This window comes from Carlito syrichta, unplaced genomic scaffold, assembly GCF_000164805.1.
Source record: "Carlito syrichta isolate Samal-C Ts95f unplaced genomic scaffold, Tarsius_syrichta-2.0.1 Scaffold315407, whole genome shotgun sequence".
NCBI classification, from domain to species: Eukaryota; Metazoa; Chordata; class Mammalia; order Primates; family Tarsiidae; genus Carlito; species Carlito syrichta.
Window position 1 is genome coordinate 1,960,078 of NW_007259503.1, and position 21,807 is coordinate 1,981,884.

General features: G+C 34.7%; 1 protein-coding gene across 1 annotated transcript in view; it reads right to left on the reverse strand.

Annotated features, from left to right (window-relative positions):
* Positions 1-21,807, reverse strand: part of HMCN1 (hemicentin 1) — a 467,592-nt gene that overhangs the window by 261,577 nt on the left and 184,208 nt on the right. The window contains exons 10-11 of the mRNA XM_008072785.1: positions 18,716-18,837; positions 13,432-13,707 (exon numbers count right to left, since the gene is read on the reverse strand). Of these exons, the coding sequence (XP_008070976.1) occupies positions 13,432-13,707; positions 18,716-18,837 (398 nt within the window). The remainder of the gene's footprint in view (positions 1-13,431; positions 13,708-18,715; positions 18,838-21,807) is intronic.

A 21,807-nucleotide genomic window follows, 5' to 3' on the forward strand; every position in this document is an offset into this window, starting at 1 on the left:
AGATCAACCATGGCCAATGATATAATACTCACTCTGTAATGAAGCTTCCACAAAAACCCAAGAGACAAGGTCTGAAGAGCTTCTAGATAGCTGAACTCATGGAGGTTCCCAGAGGATGGTATGAAGCTCTGGCCATTCTCCCATAACTTGCCCTATGCATCTTTTCCATCTGGCTGTTCATCTTTTTAAATATTATTTATAATAAATGGGTAAATGTAAGTAAAGTGTTTCTCTGAATTCTATGACCCATTATAGCAAATTAAGTGGAACTCAAAGAGGAGATTGTAGGACTCCAATTTATAGCCAGTCAGTCATAGGCACAGTTCACAGCCTCCGGCTTGCAATTGGCACCTTAAGTAGGAGGCAGTCTTGTGGTACTAAACCTTCGGTCTGTGTGTGGGATCTGACACTATTTCCAGGTAGAACTGAATTAGAGAACTACCCAGCTGGTGTCTGTTGAAGAACTGCTTGATGTGTGAAGAAAAACTCCTACACATTCGAAGTCAGAAGTGAAGTGTGGTGTGTGGTACTATATATTATCTTATACCTCAAATACACAGTAAGTACCTCAGAATATATAATATGATCGGGGGAGAAAACAACTAAACACATTACATGGTTCATGATTAAGTACAAAATACAGTGGTAAAAAATAAATTTGAGTTTTACAGAATAGCAGAACGAGGAGACCAAGAATAATCAGAACAGTGGTGGTTTGTGAGATGGGCTTTACATTATAGGTAGAATTTAGATAGTAAACACAGAACTAGAATGAGAATAATGACACTTGAGGCAGTCAGGATCCCTCTGTTGCTCAAGTAATGGGAAATGGAGTTGAGACAAATCATGGAGTGGCAAAAAGTCATGAAGAAGGGGTTAGAATCAAAGCAGTAGGAAACAGGATTCCACTGAAGGCATGCTGGATGCACAGCCTGGCAGAGAAATCATTTAGTGACCACCAAAACTTCATTCTGGCAACTAAAGACAGGACAAAAGCAGTGCCTCTCCATTGATTTGAGAGATTCAATACTAGGAAAACTCAAAATTCATACACAGACATCCAAAAATTATCTGCCTGACAATAGCTTGACATATAAATTTTAGCAGCATCTTAGGCAATATAGTGAAACCTCATCTCTACCAAAAACAAAGAAACAAAAACTAGCAGGATGTGGTGGCATGTGCCTATAGTCCCAGCTACTTTGGAGGCTGAGAGAAAAGGATTGCCTGAACCTAGGCGGTTGAGGCTGTGGTGAGCCACGATTATGCCACTTCACCCCTGCCTGGGCGACAAAGTAAGACAACAACTCAAAAAAAAAGAATGGATATATCTTTTAAGATAAATAGTATTCATCTATTGAATATTCTTTATATATTACTTTATGAGAGTTAAATGTTAAAAGAATTGTGTAGTAGTCAGTTTGGGAGGACTGAGGCATAAATATTTTATTCAGGGTAATTCGGGAAAAAAAAGGTTTTGAGCTGAATGGACATTTAAGCAACACAAGGAAAATGCACCTGGTTGCAGGTAAGGATAGATTGGAATGAGGCAACAAAACTGAAAGAAAGGAAGTCCATAAAAAATGCTTTTAATAGTTCAGGCATTTGAGTTAGATGAGGGTGGTGCCAAAGGAGAAAGGGCGTGACATGAGAGACAGTGAAGAACTGAAGTAATCATGCAAATGGAAAGTCGGAGGCACCTGGGCCTAAAAGTACCATGACATGGGGGATAATTCCACTGAAATCTAAATTTTACCTTAGCTCATTCACACTGATCCTTATCAGAAATTCCAAGCACTCACTGATTCAAGCACCAGTCCATAGAAAGCATGTCCCTTTATGAACATAGATATCCATAAATAAAAAGGGCATAGGAAATTTAATTTTAGGAACTGATATACTGTTATGTGTAGTCTGGGGAAAAGGCAGCTCAGAGAGAAGAATGAGGCATGATTTTTGAAGAGATCCCAAATGCCCTGACTCCTAGGATAGTGCTCTTTCATTACCCCAAGAAGCAATTGGACTAAAAGAATCAGCCACCTAGTCAGTCATCTAAGGCATTTTATTTCAATTACTTTCAGCAATTGAAGGAAGTGGGGTCATATGTTTTTAATGTTTTTATTTTCCCTTCAAAGGGATAGCATATCACCGATTGTCGATTGTTCTAAAAGGCATTACATTTTGAGAAAACAGCAGCTCATGGCTGCCCACTGATCCCTGTGGGATCAGGGATTCTCAGGCTTCTAAATGATCCTCATGATAATTGTACGCAATAAGGAATTGATGAGACTCTGAGGAGAAGAATGACATTTCATTAGCTAGTATTTAATGCCAAGATTTTTTTTCTTGCTTTCTCACAATATAATTTGAGTAAATACTCTAATTTGGAGATAGTTAACATCTACATCTACAAACCAGCTAATGGATTTACATTTCTGAAAACATAATAGGAACTGTGATTTGTTATGTTCTCCAAAGTATTTTTCATTCTGGAAAATATTTTCCCTAAAAATGTTAAATGATCTAACACCAAGCAATGCTTTATGAGAAACTGAAAGATAGTTAGAATTTGGTTACTGAAACTAATTCCTATTTAATTATACACCTATAAAATGTGTTTTACAGGATGTCTCACCCTTCTAAATATGTGTTATCAGGTTGGGCGCCATGGCTCACCAGCACTTTGGGAGGCTGAGGCAAGAGGATTGCCTGGGCCCCAGAGCTCAAGACCAGCTGGGTAACTTGGTGAGGCCTCGTCTCTACAATAAATCACAAAAACTAGCTGGGTGTGGTGGCACGCATCTGTAGTTCCAGCTACTTGGAAGGTTGAGTCGGAAGGCTCGCCTAAGCCCAGCAGGTCGAGGCTGCGGTGGCCATGAATGTGTTACAGCACTCAGCTCAGGCGACAAGAGTGAGACTCCAACTCAAAAAATAAATGAATAAAGTAATTAATAAATAAAGTAAATAAAATGAATTTGTGTGTCCCATAGAAAAAGCTACCTCCAAAAGATAATATAATGACTATCATTAAGCCTGCTGAGAATTGTAATTAGTAGTTATATCCCTAACGTAAAAGATGTGTACCTACTGATTCAGATCTATAAGTTTATTTAAAACATATTGAGATTGTTCCCCAATGCATTAGTTTCATTTCTGATTAGGAAGGTAACTGCAGCTGGTTCTGGTACCAACTTTTCCACATGAAACTTGTAAAATGAGAAATATAAAACCTCACCTAGAACTATTTAGAATGAGCAAATGTACTTTTCACTTAATGTTAACTTAATTTTCAACTAGCATAAATGGAAATTAAATGTATTTTTAATATTTTAACGTTTTCACATGCCTACTAAAGAGTTCATAAGTGGACAGAATTTCTTCTAGAGAAAAGGATGAAAACTAAAGACAAACCAATCAATCAAACAAATCCAAACAAACAACCACAAAACAGTTATCAATTGCTTAGGGAAGGGGGAAAGGACCACTGAAACCTCAAAGATATGGAATCAAATGCAATATTTCCAAAGTATACCTCATCAATAAGAATATGAAGACCTAGTACCCCTTTTTCAAAATGGTAGTTATTCCTGAATGGTAATAATTTTAGTGAATTATGTATTTTGTCAGTGTGGAAGTTGCAATAAGTTTCTCTTATTCTTGCTATGTCTGCCTTCTTCTTTCTCCAGAAAACTAGAGCTGTCCAATATGGTAGCTACAGATGTATCTAGATATCAATTTAAATTCAAATAGAAATTATCTAAATTTCAAAACAGTTCCTTCTGTGCAGTAACCATATTTCATTTCATTTTCCTAAATTTGAACTCTCTTGAGTGACTTGAGGGTCTTCTTTATGCTGATGAAATAATTGGGCACTGGGAACTGCTAGACAGCATCAGGATAGGTGCTGGTCACCAGAAAGAACCAAGGCATGATTAGAGGGCTGGAACTTTCAGTCCCATTTCCGACCTCTAGGTGGAAGAGAGGAGTTAGAGATTGAATTAGTCACCAATAGCCAATGATTTAGTCAACCATACCTATGTAAACCTCTATAAACACCCTAAATAAACTATGGGATTCAGAGATCCTCTGAGATGAACACATGCAGGTGCTGGGAGGTTGGAGTACCTGAAAAGGGCATGAAGGCTTCATGCTGCCCACTTCCCTTATACCTTGCCCCATGTGTGTCTTCTATTTGACTGTCCCTGAGTTGTATCTGTAGGAGGAAGAAACAAACTGTTTTTCCCTCTACTTACATACCACACAACACAACATTTCAGACACCCAATGTATGGGGATACTTCCCCACACACCAAGCAATTCTCTAACAGACACCAACTGGGTGTCCTCTAACTTAATTCAGTTTTCACACTAGCTACCTGGAGATAGTATTGGATCCCACAGGTTAAGAGCTCAATCCTACCAGATTGCCCTCATTTCAGATACCAATCATAAGTCATAGACTCACCTAAACTTCTTACAACCAGCTATAAATAGGAAGTTCCCAAAACCCCCTACTCAGGTTTGACCAATTTGTTAGAGTAGCTCACAGAGTTTAGGAAAACATTATGTGCCAGAAGGGTGGCACATCTCAACTCCATGGGGACAGGAGCTCCTGTACTCCAGAACCTTCTGGACCTTGCCTTTTGTATCTCTTCATCTGGGTGATCATCTGTATCCTTTATGATATTCTTATTAACAAACCAGTATGCCTCCAATGTCAGAAGTGTTATGTTGAGTAGAGGAAAAAACTTTCCTCCCCCTTAAAACATCCTTCATAATAAACCAGTAACCATAAATACAGTGCTTTCTTGAGTTCTGTGAGCCATTCTAGCAAACCATTGAACCTGAGAAGGTATTTACGGGAACCGCTGATTTATAGTTGGTTGGTCAGAAGTATAGGAGATTCAAGAATTCTGATTGGGATCTATAATGGGTAAAGTCTTGTAGAACCAAGCCCTTAACCTGTGGGGTCTGATGCTGAGTTGGTGTCAGAATTAAATTGAATTGTTGGACATTCAGTTGATCCCAAGAGCTAGATATTTGTTTCTTGGTGGGGAAAACATCTACAAATTTGGTGTTAGAAGTCTTGTAAGTAGAAATAGGCCATAGTCAATATTAACACAATTTGTGAGAATTAGACAGTGTAAAATATGCTATGAATTCTCCCAACATCATAAAAACGTTAGTAGCTTTCCTTGTATAACTGAGTGGGTTGATATATTTGCTGATTGCTCATCTGTGCTGTCTTCCCAGCAGTCACTGCAATGTGAAAGAAGGAGTATCTTTTTTTCCCTGTTACTACACTTAGCCTCCATCATCTGGACATCCCTTCTTCTAGCTCCCTTAAAGCAATCAAGCTTGGCTTAATACAAATTTTCACATGTTCCATTTTTTGCTGGTAATTAGAATGTTCACGGTGTATTGTTTCTTTATAGCAATGTTCCTACATATTGAATTATTCATTAAGTCATCCACATCCTTTCCTTTTCCTTTTACAATCTAAACAGGGCTAATTCTTTAACTTTTCTTTATGATTGCTATTTAAAGACACTTTAATGTTTCTCTCTTCTGGATTTTAGAGAGATATCATGCTTTCCATCTACAATTAGAGTGCTCTAACATCTTTATAGCACATAGATGCCTTGAGTGAAAAGCAAAAAAAAATTTTTTAATTGAAACATATGACATTCATTCATACATTTTATTGCATGGAATTGGAATGTTTTATAATAGAAACTTGCCCCTAAGCATGGAGATATGCTACATAGACTACATTTGGCAGATAAAGTAAGTGAACACCAAACTTCTCCTACAAGAATACCTAATTAAGTTATCAATTTAAATTCTGCATTATTCCTTTTATTAGACATGACTTTGTTTCAGAAAGAATTTAAACAGTTTACTCTGTAATATAGCCCTACAACATTCTAGAACCTTAAGCTTTCAAATATTAATTTTTGTACTGTCAAATGTTCTAACTTGACACTTAACATTTGATTGCTTTATGACAACTCTCAATTTACAAAAAATTCGCTGCGGTGGATACTTGTTACATACCAAAGAGGTTTTTAAATATATATAATAACTTATGAAATTTTGTAGATATGAGATAAACCTCCCAAGTAAGTGGAACAGTTACAACTAATCCAGTCTGAAGACCAAGTGAGGTCATCATCTCAACTCTAAGTCTTCAAGTAAATTCCATGTACTTACCATTTTAAAATGAATCTCATACTATTAAAAAATAGTTTTCAGAGAAGAAAAATATGCAGATTTGTTAAGAAGTTTCCACATGAGACCCTGAACATTTACCATAATATTATAAGAAAGGGATTGGTAGTAATGGAATACTGCCAGTGTGGGTGGAGGGGAACACAACATCAATAAGGGTACCTGGTCTCAAACCAGGCCAAATGGGGACGAAAGGGAGGTCCAAACTTTACCTGTATAATGTCCACTTGTGTGCTTAATCCTGAATTGTACTTCACATATTTAAAATAATATATATGTTATTATATAATATATATACAATATATATAAGGATGTTTCCACATATATATTTTATATATATATGTTATATATAACATATATATAATACATTTATATATATATATATATAAAGATGTTTACACATGAACAGCAATTCAAAAGTAAACTTTGCAAAAGTAAATTTTTCTGCTAGTAGAATTTTATTAGTTCAAGTCCTGCCCCCATCATAACTGATTCAGGAACGTACTACAATGCTTGAGCAAAGATGGAAGAAAACAGCCAAAGAGTAAAAATGTCTATTTTGTCCTACATATCAAAACAGCAACTCAGAGGTACTACCTCATTAGTAACCAGAATTAAAAGTGATATCCTGCACAAGTAAGTTAAGAGAGGTCCTGCTCCAGAAGTGATGCAGTCGTAGATTATAGCATGGGAGAGAAAACTTATCCAGGGGAGATTTTTTTGTTTTTTAAAGGAGTAACTACAACATGACAAAGAAAGTCAAAGTCAAAATACATAATATATGAAAGCTCAAGTTGATAAGAGATGCCAGCACGGACATACTGTGTATGATCTTATTTTATGTTTATCAAGTGGTAGTTTATCTTAATATTATTTAAATAAGTTTTTAGTTATTTTAAAAAGCAATACTTTCATGACATGAGGTGATACCATTTCTCTGTTATCTCTACCTGAAAAGAACCTAACACTCAGAATGAATCAATTGCAGACATATACATATCCTAACTGAACTCGAGTTGTCTACAAATAAATCTTAGGAAGAAAAATCTTCTCCAAAATGAACTCTTTAAAACTAAACTTTTAAACTTAAAGGGATTTAATAATAGATCCTTACTTCATACTCTATAATTCCATTTACATAAACCAGATAAAAGACATTTTTCTGATACATTGAAGTCTGATCTGAAAGCTATTTTTATCTTAAGTCTTGTTGCTTTTCTTTCTTTCTTTCTTTCTTTTTGGAGAGGCGTTATTTGTTAATTTATGTTCTATCTGTTATTTTCTTAATTATTATTTATTAATTTATTTTTGAGTTGTGAGTCTCACTCTATCGCCCATGCTGGAGTTCAGTGGCACACTCACGGCAACTCCAGACCGTCGACCTGCCGGGCTCCGGCGATCCTTTAACCTCAGCCTTCCAAGTAGCCCGGAACTACAGGTATGTGCTACCACACCCAGTTAATTTTTTATTTACTGTAGAAACAAGTCCTCACCAAGTTGCCCCAGCTGATCTCAAACCTGCAGCCTCAGGCAATCCACTCACCTCAACCTCCCAAAGTGCTGGGATTACAGGCTGAGCCACCGAGCCCAGCCTCTTAATTATTTTAAATATAAAAGTAGTAATGCTGCACATTCACAGAATATTTCAAAAACATGTTACTCATACATAATTCAATCATCTGATAATGGTATTATGAGTATTTTTTAAATATGTAAATACTGTTTATACAAAGTTTTAAAATACTCTATTCCCATTAAATAATTTTTTAAGTACAGAAAAGCATAAGTTAAAAAGTCAGTATATAGTTCCATTTTCCATTTTCCCTAATCATCTTCACATTTTTTATATATCTCAATCCAGTTTTTATCTTTTTTATCCTAGCATTAGCAGTAGTGTCTTCTACTGTTTGCACAGCTGGACTTCTGAGTCTTGTGGTAAACTTTGCTTAAGGGAATCTCTTTCCTGAGGATTTTCTGTGTCTAATTATACCATTATACTCATGATGAGGAATTTTCATAATGAAATAAGCCTATCAACACATTCACATTCTAACATGCTTATTAGTATGTGGCTGATTAAAATAACCATAGTTCCTGAGGTCAGCTGTGGAGACTAATAATAGCCACTGAGGAAAACTCACCAGTCCTTTATACCATGGTCTCTCCAATTCTGATTTATTTTCTTTTTCTTTTTAAAAACCTATTTCAGGCAGTTACTTGCATTTTCAATAAATCATTTTAAGAAAGCTATATGTTAGTATTTTCCCTGAACTCTTCAACATTTGAGATGTCACCCTTTTGACTACTTTTCATAGGAAAAACAATTTAACTGAATCTTCAATTCTTGCATTCCGATCTTTTTTTCAAAACTACCTGTATCTTTTCCACTCTTGTGCCAGTTGATAGGAATTGCAAACAATAGAAACCACAGTTGGTTAACTTAAGCAGAAAAAGAATTCACTGGAAGTATATTTTTTGAAGTGCAGAATCAAAAGTAGACTGAATATCTGGTGAAAACAAGACATACTTGGCAGTTGAGAACCCAGCCAACATCAGTCTGTTAAAATGATGGTGAAGGGCTATTGGGACATGTGCTGCTGCTGCTGGGCTCTAAATTCCATCATTCTGCCAAAATTGGAGTATTTTAAGTGTCCATGATCTTGGCAAGAGTCAAAGTCCCACTGGGAACATATGAGTGGTTGGCTCTAGGTCATGTGACGTGCTATGAGATCAGGAAAGGGTTCCTGATCTCATTTATTTTCTGCTTTCCACCGAGATAACAAATAATTAGTCCCAAATTGGGGAAAGTAGTCAGACTCCAAGAGCCAAAATATGACAAATATCCACTGTAATTATAATCTAGCCTTTAGTATATCTGAGAAGTTAGACACCAGTCTGTTTTTATCCCTCAGTTTATAATGGGTTTGGTCCATATGCCTGTGGGGGATGAGGTATTCCTCATACTAACAATTTCAAACTTCAACCAGAATGTGACTAGATGAAGTTCTCCCTTGATTTATCTCACTTAATTTGCAAGACAATTTTTTTTCTCCCTTGGACAGTTTTCTTCAATTATATCTAAAACTATTTTTTAGTCTCGGTTGTCTTTGTTTCCTAAAAACCTATACAATTTAGATTGAAGAATCAGTCTCTGTTTTTTATTTCTACTTAACAAAATCATATTATTTCTACTTTTAAAAAATCACATTATTCTACTGATTCTGAAAGACTTCTCAAATTAGTCAATATATTCCTGATTTTATTTTGATGTCATATAGTGCCTCTACTCTAAATTTTCACTACAATATTGCATTTTTTAAATAAAATATTTTTTACTTCTTTCATCACACTTGTTATTGCCCTTTTGTCTTAGCCTGTTATTGCCTTCTAATGTGGTTTGAATGTGTCTTCCTGAATTTATGTATTGAAAATGTAATCCCCAATTTAACAATGTTGGGAGGTGGTGCCTAATGGGAGATGTTTAGGTCTCCACCCACATGAATATATTAATGCAATTATAAAAAGAGCTCATGAGAGTAGAATTGCTCTCTTGTTCTCTTTGCCTTTCTGACCTCCACTGTGTGAAAATGCAGCAAGAAGGCCTTTACCAGATGCTGCAGATGCTGAAGTCTTGATCTTGTATTTCCCAGCCTCCAGCACTGTGAGCCAATAAATTTCAGTTTATTATTAAAAAAAAATAACCAATCTCAGGTAATCTATTACAGCAGCATAAAACAGATTGAGACACATTATAAATATACACTCCCATGTAAAAGAAGTGGTCTTTTAGGAAGACATTGGTGATACCAATTTTTTTTTCCAGTCTCTAGAATAAACTACCTTCAAAATATCAATTTCCTCTAAGTTTTCCTTGTCCCCCTTGATTTGCTCCTCAGTATTTTTTTCTTAGGACCTATGCTTCAATTTTTTCTTGTCTTATTTATTTTGATAGTTTTCTGTTTATTCATCCCCAAACGAGGTGACATCCATTAAGATCTAATGTCTTTCAACACATTTTTGAATGGATCTGGCTTCGTTTTCATTCTGCTTCTGTTCTAGTTGAGCCCCTTCCCAGTTCTACAGTTAAGTGAGAGTCTTATGTGCATGGGTCCTTGCCCAATTCTCATCTATGGAGCTCATTTAGCTGAGTTGTAATGTTTCTCTCTGCTACTTTCTGTTTCTAAAATTCCTGACTGACACTCCTATCAAAGTTTCTCCTGCTTCCAAAGATTTTCACTGATGAGAAACATGCATCCCAGGTTATAACTTTCCACCTGGGATCTGGTTGCCTGTCCAGTTTCTGTCTTGCTGTTTTCCTAACTGGATAGTTAGAGCTATTAATGAGTATGAGAAAACAGCATTCTGACTTTCTTAAAGACTAACATTTTCTTTCTAGAACAAACTATGAAGCAGAAACAAAGATACTTTTTCCTGACTTTCATATTCTACATGCATATTTACACAAATAAAAATCTTTACATAAAATATATATATAATTCCTTCCAGGATTTTTGCTCCTGCTAATTGCCACTGGCTTTTAGTATTCTTCAATTTTGCCTTTTTGAAAAGTCTTTACAAAAGATATTTTATTGTTAGGTAAGGAGAGGGTGCAATAATAGACAAACACTATTTTAAACAAGAAAATCCTTGCTAATCATACTTTGTAAAACAACTACCAAAAACTTGTAAAATATCCATTTTTAACCCTTAAAAATATTTCAGATAGAAATCGTCCCCAAACAAGGCCGAGGTAGAAGGATCACCTAAGCCCAGAAGGTTGAGTCTGCAGTGAGCCCTGATCATGCCACTGCACTCCAGTCTGGCAGAGTGAGATCCAGACTCAGAATATAAAGAAAGAAAATTAATAAAAGAAATAGTTCCCAAACTGTCCTGTGGAGACATAGCAACATAAAGGAGGCTGTGAACTAAGCTACTGATTTCCCTTTAAACAAGAAAACTACACCTAAAGTATGTATTCAATCCAAGTAATTATTTTATCTTCTAAGTTTTCTAAAATTATTCTCAATTCCTGACTTCAAAAGCATAAAAATGAAATTAATTTGTGACTTAAGATTTAATGTCAATAGTTTATAAGCATCTCTTATTTTCACAGACTACACCTCTAGGTATACCAGTTTACTTCATCAAATATTCATAGCTTTTCAATAGTGCATTCAATCATAAAAATCATACATTCAGATAGCTACAATTAGCTACAGATTCTCATTTTTTATTAAATACTGTTATCAACTCTAGAGTACATTTTTGTTAGCTTTTTCGAACATCCCTTTTCATCAAATTAGCCCTTCATACTCAAGGCCAATTAGATAGGCCATAAAATAATGCTTCTGGACAGATATACACCAGTAGCAACCATACAGCAATAATGTAATTCTATGTGGTTGTTTTGTATTTATGTTTTGTGTTTTAGATAACATCTTACCATAGCACTTATTTAAACCATGATTGGATAATGCTTTAATTTCCTAGCAAGAAGAGAGTCAAGGGCTTCCCTTCAAAATACATATTTCTATATTGTAGTATTCATTCTGTAGAATAGATATAAATACTGTTTTCAGAAAATGTTCATGGAAGTACTTGAAAAGTCTGCATATTCCTAGGCCCCATACCAGACCTAGAAGCAAGACCTATGACTATGGGGTTACAAATCTGCATTTTAAAAATAAGTTCCTTGGATAATTCTTTACTCATGAAAGTTTGAGAATCATTGTTCTAAAGTACTAAATAGAATATTAATGGACTAAAATAGACTATTAATGGACTAAAAAGTCAACTTGGGGAAAAAATCAAGGTTCTGATTTTATTTTACAATCCCATTCTAACGGATTTCAAGTAAAGAACCAAGATCATATTTCAGAAGTCCATTAGCATTTATTTTATCTGAAACACTTTGGTAAAATGGTTCCAGAATTCTAGTAACCTAAGTTGCTACTTGGATTGACTCAAATTATCCAGGCAGTTTATCATGTGGAAGCATAGTGAACTATTTACAAGAGCAATGTTTCCCTAAAGGTTTCACCATATCAGCTAACAAAAGACACACATTCTGATTGCAGAATATATCTCAACCTTCAGGGGAAAACACCATAATCAGATGTCAACCATTTTGTTAATTCTCACAGAGTTTCACTTTTCTGTAATTAACATTGTAAGAGTTAGCCTTGAAACTCAATGGTCATTCTCCTAAATAACCTTGCTAAAATTTATCTGAGAGTATTACTTCAGGCATATTATAAAGTTGTTTCTAATACCATAATTAAATAGCCCAGACCCAATTCTGGTGCAATCAGTATCCCATATCAAGGATTTGAAATGAAATACTCTGCAGATCCAACAACTGAACCTTGTAGCTTAACAGTGAAAAACTGCCAACAGTAATTTGTTCATTATATTAAGTCTCCCAGCTGGTATACAGACATTTAGAAACCAAATATGATTCCACTGAAAGAAAAACTTTAGAGCAATTTTCGATCTTCATTTGATAGTCTTGAATAATATGTATATTTAGTAGCCAATTAACAACATTGCTAATATATTTGTTTTCAGCTATCAGAACATGTAGTCTATGTAGTATGCAGGCACAATTCAAAATTAGCTTACAATTAGTTTATTTTCAACAAGTGCTCGTGTGTGTGTGTGTGTGTGTGTGTGTGTGTTAAGACAATAAGGTAAAAGTAACTCTCTTTAACTTTCAATAAAATTTCACCAAGATGAGAAGCATCTTAAATCTTTATTTTAAAAAACACAGTAAGATTATTAAATTACATTTAAAAATAAAAAGTAAATTAGTTATATATGCAATAACATAGTATGCTAATTAGGAATAAATTTTTGAACCAATTATTAAAACAGTTAGAATTTTTTTTAATCCCCAAGATGCATTAGAGAATTTAAAAGTATTAAATCACCCAGGGACAATTTTTTTTATATCTCTTAAAATAGGAGTCTTAACTAGCATGATTAGTTGTGATTGTATTGAAGTTACCTATTTGTTAGTGATGTTTTAGTTTCCAGTTTATTGCTTTATGACACTGAATAGCCCCAGGCAGTCTATCACTCAAAATTATAATTATTAGGATAGGTACTCTCACTCTCAGAGTAAGAGTACTTGAGAGGACAGAAATCAAAGACGAAAGACAGAAAGATACCACAATTCAGAAGTTACCATAAGCAGAGTACCTTGCACTGTGAGGAAAACTGAGGCAGCTGACGATCCGCCTTCACTGAAAACCACGCAATGATACTCTCCAGCATCACTGAGTTTCACACTCTTTAGCTCCAGTGAGAGGTTAACCAAGGTCCTAATTCTTGCTGGATCTGCCAGTCTGACATCTCTGTTGTTTCTTTGCCAGGTTAGATTGTAATCCACTGCACTGATTACGAGACATGTTAAAACTGCTCTTTCTCCAGGAGTGACTGTAACATTTTTAGGCACTTGGATGACCGGAGGAGGTTCTGTATGAAATCAAAAGATTCAAATCAAGAGAACTAAAAGTCATTTTTCTTACTACAGATGTGACTTAAAAACTGAATAACTATTGAATGTCTAGTCAGAAAAATGCAGTAAAAAAAACCTTATTGATTAATACATATGTCTATGAGCCTCCCAAAATTAACACCTAGCTAAAGGATGCTTTAAAAAGTAGTGCATATGTACATACCAAATTATACTGAAGCCCAAACCTACACATTACAGATGTGAGAGTTGAAAAGGCATGGCTAAAGAATATGACTTGACTGATTTGGGATTTTGAAATGAGGCACATTTTTTAAATTTCAGTTTTGACAAAAGTAGCACTTACAAATATTTAGATTTTAGAAATATATATTTAGTGTTTTAAAGACAATAACACACAAAGGATAGTAGACATGAGAATGACATGTAATCCCCCTTATCGACTTTAAGGGGGATTACAAACTCATTAAGAAGACACATTACAACAGTAGAGTAAGACAAAAGTTTTCCTATCTAGGATGGAGAACAGTTTGACCTAAGATGTTCAAGTGAACAGTAGGGATGGACCTTTAAGAGAATTGTACACATAGAGCCATGTAGACAAAAATCATTGAGTAATGCATGCAGATTGAAAATGTGGCCAAAAATCAATTACTAATTAAATATTTAATCAATATTTCTACAGAGAATCACATGTTGCTCTAGTTAGTTTTGAGAGTGAATCTAAATTCCCTCTCTACAGCTCACTTTACCCAAATGCCTTAAAAAGATCTTCTATAACAAATCATTTAAAATAATACAATAATAAAAACTGTGATCTATGCTGGTTGGAAATCCATGTGTCTGCTTTAGTTTAAATATGAAAGTATCATATTCAAAATCAAACTTTCCCTGTGCTATTTAAAACTATAACATAAGTGCAGATAAACATCATAAGTCTAGCATAAAAACAGGAAGCAAATATGCCAAAACCATAGTGGTTTGCTCTGAGTGATAGAAATGTGTGTATTTTCCATATTTTCCGTTATATTATTCCTTGTTTTCCAAACTTTTTCTAAGTAGTATATGCTATTTTAAATTATTTTTTATGTAAATTTTTATCGTTCTGTTATGTTGTTTAAGTCTTTAGTGAAAATAGCTTCGTTAAATCTGAATTTCAGATAAACATCAAATAATATTTTAGTATAAGTATGTCTCATGCATTATTTGGGACACACTTATGTGAAATTCAAATTTAACTGAGCATCCTGGGTTTCTATTTGCTGAATCTGGCAATCACAGGCCACCTAGCTGTACCCTTAACTAGTTGTACGACTTCAGATAGATCAGTTGACTGACAGTTTTGTTTCTCAGTCTGGAAAATGAGACTATTAAATTATCTTAAAGACCCCATCTAATTTCAAAGTCCTATGAAGCTCACATGTAGAAGGTTAGGCCCCTTCCCAGTGCAGATGACATCCAACAGTCACCTAATAAGAAAACAAAGGCTCAACTCTCCTGCCTCAAGTCAGGGCCATCCCAGCTCCAGAGCTCCCTGTAGAATTAGTCAAGGCCCTTGTTGCAGCTGCGGTACAACACATCTCCCTCTCCTTTTCTCATGTCCTCCCAGGTGCATTCCCATAGAGAACTCCCTAGAAACCCTCTCGCATGCAAACTCTGCCCTCACAGTCTATTTCCTCTTCAAATATACATTCAAATAAGTAAAATACCAACTTTCTAATAACATACATAGGCAGATGAGATTTGAAGTAACAGCATACAATACCACACTGCATAAATACCTCAAGATAATAAATATCATACACACTGAAAGATTTATGCATATGTGAATGAATTTGGTAGGAATAGGGGAGAGATGAGGAAGCATTAAAGCAGTTTGTGAAGGAGGCCCAGAATACAGATTACCAGAAATAACCTAGTCCTGGCAGTACAAGAAGCAGACATTCCTGAGTAAAAGCATGACTGAAGCTAGGATTCAGGTACAACAAAAGGAACCACAACACTGAAGGAGAAAAGATGACAAACATAGACCTTGGGACATTAAGTAAAGACCTCTCATAAATAGGTCACTTGCTTGCTCTGGGTTCTCTTTCTTTAGCTATAAAATAATGGTATGGTATAAGATTATTTCAAAATCTTATCCTGTTCTAAAATAATATCCTACAATTATAATTTGAGATTTCCTGTCACTGACATGTCTTTGACAAGTTTTCTCTATTCAGAATTTTACTTAAATGCAGAATGTGTAGAGATGTGTGTGTGTGTGTGTGTGTGTGTGTGTGTGTGTGTGTGTGTGTGAGATGAGGGGCATTTGTTTAAAAAGTTCAGTAAAATTAACATAACTTTATAATATTGTTGAACTAAACCATCAAATAGCATTTGAAAAAATGAGTCATTCATGCTTCTATAGTTTTACTCATTAGTTCCTATGTATCTATATTCAATAAAAGGGAAGCACGCTTTCTATACCCATCTTGCACTTAAAACAGTCAATAACCAACATTTTAAATGAAACATTCTTAAACATGGTCAACTAAAAAGAAAGTGATTTAAAAAACACTGAGGTAACATATTAGTCGAATTTTCAAGTTTCTTTAAACTGCTCTTGAACGTGTTTCGACTTTATAAAATAAAATAATATCCATAATGGCACAAGAATATCACTATCCCACAATACGTTGTTTCCTAATGCTCTTTTACAAAATATAAGATCAAATTATCCTGTGAATTTGTACCTAATTCTGGTGTGCTGATACTTATAGCAGGGGCCTCGGTGTAGGCCAAGGGAAATTAAAAAGTGGATAGAGGTTAAAGGGTGGTATGATGAAAATAAACAACCCAGAAAGAAATGCCCACTCTCAAGTACAAAGGGAACTTGTTTGTGACTTCTGCTGTTATAGTAATGGTGGTTACCATTAATGTTTCTGCTCCCTTCTTTCATAATTAACTGAGTGTGAAACAATTTCTGATTCCATTGCCTGGCTGGCACAGATTAACACTGGAAGGGCATATGTAGAACACACATATGGAAGTTCCTGACACCATAGAGCCAAATTCACAACAGTCAGTTCACAAGTTCTTACTAGCACTTTCCAGTTATTTATGAAAGATGTCTGAATCAACTCACTCAAACCTCTTTTTCTGTTGTCCTTCTCTTAATTAATATTGCTGGGAAAACTACTCAAGAGCTCAAGTGTTTGTTTTCCCAGAAGCTGAGGAATGTTGACACAATTCCAAAACTTTTTGTAATTATTGGAGATGAAAAAATGAATAGTTTGTGATGTATGTCAACTTACTAAATTGTTTCAGAAGACAAACTTTATTTTTCCAACAATAAGAGAATAGTTTTATTGCATTAAGAATATGCTTGCCTGACTTACATGCTTCTGCTTTAAAGTTTACCTTGAAATTATAACAAACATAACAAATTCTAGGCTTCTAAACAATCCTTTGATTATAAAGTTCTTTTGTCTTAAAATGTCCCAAGAAAATGCACACCAATACTTAATGCAAATACAGACATTGCTAAAATTCAGCAACAGCAATATTTAGGTCACAATAGATTACATACAGCAATACAAGCAGAAAATAACTCAGCCAAAACAAAGTTTTCAATAGATTATAGATAAATGCTAAGTAACTGGTTTAATCCTGATCAGTGATTATATGAGCAAGGACCCAAAAAGCCTGGAATTTATTTATAAAAAATCATGTATTTTACTCTTACATGTTTAAACTCGTCATCTTTAACTTACTCTCTGTTTAATGCAGTACACCTATGGAAAAGCTTTTTCCACTGTTCAAAACAGTTTTTGAACATATCAGTTTTGATGCTTTTTAGTACATCCGTCATTTTTTGTTTCACCTGTTCCTCGTGGGCAAAATATTTCCCTTTGAGGCCCTTTTTCATCCAGGGAAACAAAAAAAGTCTCTCAGGGCAATGTAGGGTGAATAGGGAGGGTGGGACACAGGGGTCAAGCCGTTTTTGGTCAAAAACTGCTGAACACTCAGTGCAATGTGTGCAGGTGCACTTATAAATCACCCATCATGTAGTGGGTAAACATGTTGGAAGAATCTCCAAAAAAATTCTCTGACGCTGAATACTAGCTGGCACACTGACGCCAATGGGTTCCTAGAACACTTACCTAGTGGGGTAAGCCTGTAATACAAGGGGCCCACCTCCAAAAGATAATTCTGGGTGTTTTTTTGGGGGGGATCCCCCGTATATGATAGTGTTTCTTTTCCTAAGAATGATGTGAGATTAGAGGAAAAAAATTACTTTAATGTGTTTTATTGTATAAAATAAGAACCTTGCCTCCCATCTATTCATAGAAAACATACTATCTGAATGTAAAGCAATTAGCACTACTTCTGTCATTCTTGGTAACTATTTGTAGCCACTGAGGCCCTGTGTTCCTACCATGTGTCCGCTTTTATTACTGTCTTTAACTAGATGTCAGAATCCCTTTTTAAAACCACTCTGGATCATTATGAATAAAGGAGGGGGAGAGAAAAGGGAAAGTTTAACTTTGTTATTATCAGAGTAAATCCTTCCTTTAAACTTTATTTTCTCAAAGGAAAATGCTATATGCCCATTTCAAAAATATTTATTAATCTCCAGCACTAATGATAATAATAACAATAATATTAACAATTAACATCTATTAAGTGCTTTTATGTTCCAGGTTCTCTTCTAAGTGTTTTCCATATGTTACATATATCATTTAATCCTCAAAGTTTCTCCATGAGATATAAATTGTTATTGCTATTATCCTCATTTTGTAGTCAGAAGAACTAAGGGACTGAGTCCTTAAATAATTAACCCAAGGAAAGTCACATAGCTAATATGTGATGAAGTTAGGATGTGAATTCACAATTCACTGGAGAGACAGACAATGAGAAAATGATCATAAAGACAATTGTATAAATACAAACTGATTAGCAAACATTCTATTTCCATAGTTGCATTAATACCCAGGCAACTGCAAAAAAATCAGTGATAATTACCTGATACATCAAAAAATGTCTGTGCCCGTCCAGTCCCCGCATTGCTGATAGCAATGCATTCATAGGAGCCTTCGTCAGACAAAGTGACCTTTTCAATATCCCATGTCACACTAGCAGATTCTCTAGTTGTAAGAAAATGGAAACCTTTTAGTTACAATAAAACAAGACCAAGTTGAAAGTAATGATTCCACTATATCTTTTGAAGGGTTCATTCAAAAGAACAATGTATAGAAAATAAATCAATAAAACTGCAGAGTTTGTTTTAATTTAAAATTACATATCATCTATATTTTAACTAGAATGTTACTCTTTTATACTCCAAGCAAAATAAATTATGAAGGTTGCAAATTTCTTTAGGGAAACATTTTGGGGGAACTTTAAACAAAGCAATTCAATCAGGTAACTTACAACTTTTAAGGTAGGAACTTTAATTTTTGACTCCAAGATAAATCCTCTTTAACTTTGTTTTATATAAGCACTACATAGGATTATATACCATACCTGGTTCGATCAACATATACAATGAAAAAAGTTTTTTAAAAATCCATTTCATAGTTAAACTCTATCATTTAGGTTAAAAAAAATTCCTCTACTATTTAATGTATTCATTCATTTTATAGACTTCTATTCTTTGTCCTCTAACAATGTTCAAATTACCTCTCTTTTCTGGAAATATCTTTGTAATAGATATTCAATCTGAGTTTAAAAGAGTTCAATAATATTTTTTAAAAATAGGCATTATCAGGTTTTAAAATACAGTTGAAATGTCATAAATATTTTATAATTTTTCTCTTGTGTCATTCATAGCTATTAATAACATTTCAAAATTTTCAAGATACAGGTAAGGTAAAAAGCCTATTGGCAGAGTAAAAACACTTTCCACCAAAGCCAGAAAGTAGTATATCAGAATTAGTGGTGATATTTGCCACTTTCCCCATCCAAACCATCATACCCATTAACAATCATTCACAAAGAACTTACTGAGCTCTTAATTCATATCTAGCACTCACCTAGGGTTTGTAAGAGAACATTAAGAGAAAGGTTCCTGTCATCAGGCAAGTAAGAAAGTTCCTGGAAGGTTAGGAATTTGAAACACATACATTTTTAGTGTTTTCTATAGTGCCTACTTCAGAACTCAACATATATTAGGATTCATCAAAAACTTAGACTCATGGAAATTTTAAAACAAAAAGTTACAATTCCTCTAGTCCCAAATCCCTCCTTTTAAAAATAAGAAAGTTAAGACCTAGAAAGGACAAGTAATTTGTTCAAAGGCCTATAACCAGTTTACTGCTTGCTTGAAGAGTGTTCTGTACAAGTATACTCGTTCTTTTCTTGTTTATGAAATATTGCAAGAAAATAATTCTCTTTTTCTTGTAGTCTTCTCAGTTGACACTAAGCACTATATGCTCACAATAAACAAAAAGTTTTGAAGGGATGGACTTTGTGATAGGGAGAAGAGATGTCAAATAGAAATGTGTTCTGCTGCTAATACAGACTGATTCTCTCTTGCATCCCCTGGTGACCAAAGTGACTGACATAAACAAACATTAAGTCAGATGTTTCATGTTACTAGGAAATCTAGGACAGAGACTTGCAAGTGAATCAGGATTGGAGTATCAGTCTATCATCACCCATGCCTAATTTTGTCTCTAGTCTCTCACATACAAAGAACTTAATACATGTCAGCTAAGCATGTCATATCTCCGGGCCACAGAGCTGGAAAAATGAGAAAAATAATTCTTGTGGCTTACCTCCTAGGAATTGTGTGGGATTAATGAATTAATGCTTATAAAGAATCTCAAGTGTCTTTGAAAAATGTTACTATTTTAACATTAAGAATTTTTTATTTCATCCGTCAGTTATGTAGCTTCATCATTTTTGGTCAGTTAGGTTGTGGGTTATTAAATATACAGCTAAATCATTGAGATATAAATCATTGCTATATACTATGTAAGGAGCAGGAAATGTATTTTAATCTTTAAAGAATAGGAAGTTTTCTAAAGTTATGACAAACATTTCTACCATAAATTTTTGCTTAAAATGGCTTCCCATGAAGAGATTGTTTAAGGTAAGACTGCCAAATATTTAATATCTATGGAATTTATGTAAATATTGAATTAGCAGTGTAAAAGTTAGGTAAAATAATTTCTAGAGGTTTTCTCAAAATGTAATTTGTATCATATAAGTTAAAAGGCAATACTTTGCAGAAATAATTTTCCTTCAGTTTTCAAACCTTACTAAATTTTTAATCATTACATTATTTATATCTGTTTTTAAAAGTCACCTAACTCTACAAGGAAAAGTTGGTGCCCTCTAGCCTACACCTGTGGATTGTCTAGTGCAGCAGCCACCCCTCTCTGGTCTACCTGTAGCCCCAACTGCAGCACAGACAATACCTCTCAGGCCCTCTTTGCTACCTTGCACCTCTATGCTCACCAGGCTCCTCCCACACTGGCCTTTTTTTTTTCACCACATGCCCAGTGCAGTCCAACCTTCAAGCATTTGGACTTGGTTTTCCTGGTGTGCAAACACTCTTACCTGGATATCTGGCCACGATCTTCAGGTCTTTGCTCAAATGTCCCTTACTCTGAATTCTAGAATCGCAAATTGGCCAAAACCACATGCACCCCACCTACCAGCACGATTCATCCCAATTAACCCATTCTACCTTTTGCCATGATATTTATCAAATTCACTTATCACAGCACTTTAATTTACCTTGAGAGACATTTCACCCTGAAGCCAATAAAGGTAAAGCTTGCAAGGTCCCCTTCTAAGATCTGGTACCTAACACTGTACGCATAAGCATAATTTTGTATTCTTTATCTTAACAGACCGTCAAGTTCAAGAAAAAAATCAGATTCTATAAAACCTGAGTCAACTCTGGAATGTATTTCAGCATTTGCCTTATAATATTATTATATTTGTCATCTGTTTTCTGGCCCCCTCTATGGCAATATAAGTTCCACAAGGGCACAGATCTGTCTATTTTGTTCACTGCTACATTCCAGACTATGAAACAAATAAGTGAAAATTTCCAGTGAAATAAGTACCAGTGTGCATTCACATCTTTGATGCTATAAAACATT